Source organism: Nicotiana tabacum, chromosome 22 (genome assembly GCF_000715075.1).
Source record: "Nicotiana tabacum cultivar K326 chromosome 22, ASM71507v2, whole genome shotgun sequence".
In the NCBI taxonomy this organism is placed as follows: Eukaryota; Viridiplantae; Streptophyta; class Magnoliopsida; order Solanales; family Solanaceae; genus Nicotiana; species Nicotiana tabacum.
In genome coordinates this window covers 76292511-76296611 of record NC_134101.1, presented here as the reverse complement: position 1 = coordinate 76296611, position 4101 = coordinate 76292511, and the positions used below count along the sequence as shown (strand labels likewise).

Sequence of the window (4101 nt, the reverse complement as noted above, 5' to 3'; positions counted from 1 at the left end):
TCCAATCCTGTGAAGCCATCAGTCTGGGGTTCTTCTCTTTGCTATCCTAACCCTAAAGTTAGGTGATTGAGATTTGTCTAGATTGATCAACCTCCTCCCTGCACTAGGCAGTTCAGAGAATGAATGAAGCTCAGATGTACCTGCAAAAGAAAACACAATGTTAGCTATAAAATCAGCCACTTAGTTGCCTTCTCTGAACACATGTTGAAAGATCACATTGAAGTTGTCCTTCATCTCTATAATTTTCTTCACATCCTGTGAAATTACCCAAGGAGGATCCCATTCCCTTTCTATCACCTTCTTTATCACCAATGAATCAGTCTCCAATATGAGAGGGTGAAGATCATGCTCCACACAGTATTCCAATCCTTGAAGAATAGCCTTAGCTTCAGCTACCACATTAGTTGTCACTCCCAGGTCTACTGCCCTAGCATACACTACATCACCTTCATCATCCCTCACACAAAAGCCTAGGGAGCTAGGTCCAGGATTTCCCTTTGAGGCTCCATCAGTATTGCATTTGTACCAACCATGAAAAGGAAGCTGCCATGTTACTCTTGTAGTGATCAATATAGGTTTATATCCTTTAAAGTATTGAATCATGTCTGGCCATAACAATGGAATATTAGGCATCCAAGCATACCTCACCCTTGCCAGTTGATGCAATGTCCTATTTATCTCATGAATCACCCTATTTGTGGACATTGAACCCCCATGTTTACCTGCATTTCTTCTCTTCCAAAGCTCCCAAGTGATGATAGCTGGTACTGCTTGAAATAGTGGCTTTAATTTTGGACAACACTGAGTATACCACCAATGCCTTATAATCTGCTTCAATTGAATCAATTGTATAGTAATTCCAGCAGCCCCCATGAATAAGTTACATACCTTAGAGGCAGTAGGACTTGTGACAAATATATGCTCAATGGATTCCTCTTGGGGCTGCTGACAACACCAACACCTAGACATCACCATTTGCCCTTGCCTCCTCCACATGTCATCAGTGGCTATTTTCTGCCTCCACAATCTCCACAAGAAGAAGGATATCTTGAATGGCAACCCTTTAATCCATATTAACTTGAATTCCTGATTAGGATCAGCCCTATGCCTTAATATTTGCCAAGCACTACTAACATTGAACTTGCCTGAAGGAGTTGGCATCCTGTATGGCCTATCCCAATATCTCTCACTGCCTTCATAATGCACATTTAGCCTTATATGTTCTGTAATTTCCTCATTAAAAGTTTGATCTAGCAGCTGATCATCCCATGCTTCCCCTTGCCGCAGTTCTGCCACCTCTTGAAGATCTTCATTGATTGGAAAGTCTTCAGGTAATACGTGATAAAGTGCACCTAATCCAGTCTAATTTTCATGCCAAATATTAGTGGTTCCACTCTTCAATTCCCATATAATCTCATGTTCTACTTCTTCCCTAGCATTCAGCATTTGTCTCCAAACATGAGACCCTCCCCTAAAATGTACCATTGTTGGTAGCTCTTTCTCACAATACTTATTCCACATGAAATTAGACCAAAAAGATTTTGTGGTCCTAAACCTCCACCATAGTTTAGCAAACAGTGCCCTTGAGACATCATGTAAGGACCTAAAACCTAGGCCCCCTTCCTCTTTAGGAAGGCAAAGATTTTGCCATGAAGCCCAGTGTCTGCTTCTCCCTTCTTCCTTTGTGCTCCAAAAGAACCTAGCAAAAGTCTTATGTATATGCTCTAGGATGTTGTTTGGTGGATCAACGATTGATAACATGTGAACTGGCATACTTTGCAACATACTAGAGATGAGTGTTGCCTTTCCTCCAAATGACAGCAGCTTTCCTTTCCATGAATGCAATTTAGCCTTCACCTTCTTGATAAGATCCTCGTAATAGTCCTTCCTCCTTTTAGTATAAAAAATAGGACACCCTAGATATGTGAAGGGGAATTTACCTCTTGCAAATCCTATAATAGATCCACCTGCCCGAAACAATCCATTAGCAACCTTTGAATTCATGTAGCATGAACTCTTATATTTGTTGATCATTTGACCTGATATCTTCTCATAGTTCCTTAACACTGCCATAATCTTGCTCAAGGAAGGAGGATGAGCAGATGCAAAGATTATCGTATCATCAGCATATGCCAAGTGGTTTAAAGGATCAGACCACTTAGGTATTCCAAATCCCACAAATGACTTGTCTTCAAAGAGCTTATTCAAAGATCTGGAAAGTACCTCAGCTGACAGAATGAACAATGCTGGAGATAGGGGATCCCCTTGTTTCACACCCCTTGTAGACTTAAAGAACCCTGAGGACTGCCCATTCATCAATACTGAATACCAGTTATTTGACATCAAGTTCCACACCATATTGATGAAGTGCTAAGAAAATCCCATCTTCCTTAGCACATGCAATAAGTACTTCCATGAAACCCTATCATAGGCCTTAGCCATATCAAGCTTGATCACCACATTAGCTGGCTTTCCCTTTAACCTTATATCAGTGACAATTTCTTGAGTCAATAAGATGTTTTCAAATATACTCCTACCCTTTACAAATCCAGATTGATTAGGAGATATTAGAGATGGAAAAAACTCTCCAATCTGTCATGTAACACCCTAGACAAGACCTTGTTGATGAAGTTGTTCAAACTAATAGGTCTTAAGTCAGAGAAGGTTCAACTCTAGGTTTCTTGGGCAGCAACACTAGATTGGTATGAGTGATGGATGTAGGCAATGCAGCTCCTCCATAAAAGTGTAGCACCATGTTGTGTATATCAGCACCAATAACATCCCAGCATGTTTGATAAAACAGGCCAGTGAATCCATCAGGGCCGCTAGCACTCTCCCCACTAAGCTCAAAAACTGTTGCCCTTACTTCTTCAATTGTTGGCAATCTGCTAAGTTCCAAATTCTGATCCATAGTGACCATTGTTGAGTAAGAAAAATTCAGAAGCATCACCTTCATTTGTGAATTGTTTTTGATAGAAGTCCACTGTAGTTGTAGCCAATTGCTCCTGGTCTTCAATCCATACCCCACTGCCACTTTTAATCCTCTTCAGTTGCAATTTCTTTCTTTCGCTATTGACATGATTGTGAAAGAAACTTGTATTCCTATCTCCTTCAGTAAACCAAATCATCCCAGCTTTTTGCTTCCAATACAGCTCCTCAATACTCAAATATTTCTTCAATTCAGATTGAGCCTTTTGAAGTACAATCCTATTCTTAATTGTAGGCTCTTCTTCAAACAACATCTCTTTCACCCTAAAACTGTCCTCCAAAATAGCCAATTGCTTGAAGATATCACCAAATGTTTCCTTACTCCATTTTGAAAGTGCTGCCTTCACCCTCTTGATATTCTGCTTGAACATCAAAAATGGATAACCTATGAAATCATCTTCCCAATTCTGCCTCACCACATCCATGAATGTAGCATGCTTTGTCCAAAAGTTCAAGAACCTGAAAGGCTTGACAAAATTGTTGTCTGCTCCCCACATGTCATTAGCAATAGTGCATGATCTGATCCAGTTCTGATTAGATGCTCAACTTCAATAGTTGGCAACGTGTTCTGAAATGGCAAATTCACAAAAATCTTATCCAATCTCTTGAATATACACTCAGCATTGGATCTCCCATTCCACCATGTGAATGGACTTCCTTTGTACCCTTGCTCAAACAAACCACAAGAGTTTACACAAAATGCAAAATCCTCATATTCAGGAGGGTGCACTGGAAGTCCCCCTATTTTCTCATCTTCATGCAATACCACATTAAAATCCCCTCCTACCAACCATGGTAATTCCATATCACTTGCTAAGTAATACAAGTGATCCCACAATTCCATCCTCTCCATTGCTGAACATTTTGCATAAACAAATGTCATATCATATGCTACCCCAGGTCATGGTGAAACACTCTCACATTCACCTGTTGCTCAGTATCCTCCACTAATTCCCATTCCACCACTGCATCGAAGAACAACCATATTTGCCCATTAATATTTGCATAAGAAGTCTCCATATTCAACCTCCTTCTATATCTATCAATGAGTCCCTTCTTTTGAAAAGTCTCCATCAATGCAATTACACAAAAATTATGCTCCCCATTTATGTT

At 40.1% G+C, this 4101-nt stretch overlaps 1 protein-coding gene across 1 annotated transcript; it reads right to left on the bottom strand.

Annotated features, from left to right (window-relative positions):
* Positions 1–2370: 2370 nt before the first annotated feature.
* Positions 2371–3841, bottom strand: LOC142175940 (uncharacterized). The gene is made up of 4 exons (XM_075242951.1): positions 3654–3841; positions 2985–3507; positions 2753–2902; positions 2371–2592 (listed from the first exon to the last, which is right to left on the bottom strand). The coding sequence occupies exons 1-4, from the start codon at positions 3839–3841 to the stop codon at positions 2371–2373; spliced, it is 1083 nt and encodes a 360-aa protein (XP_075099052.1).
* Positions 3842–4101: the final 260 nt, after the last annotated feature.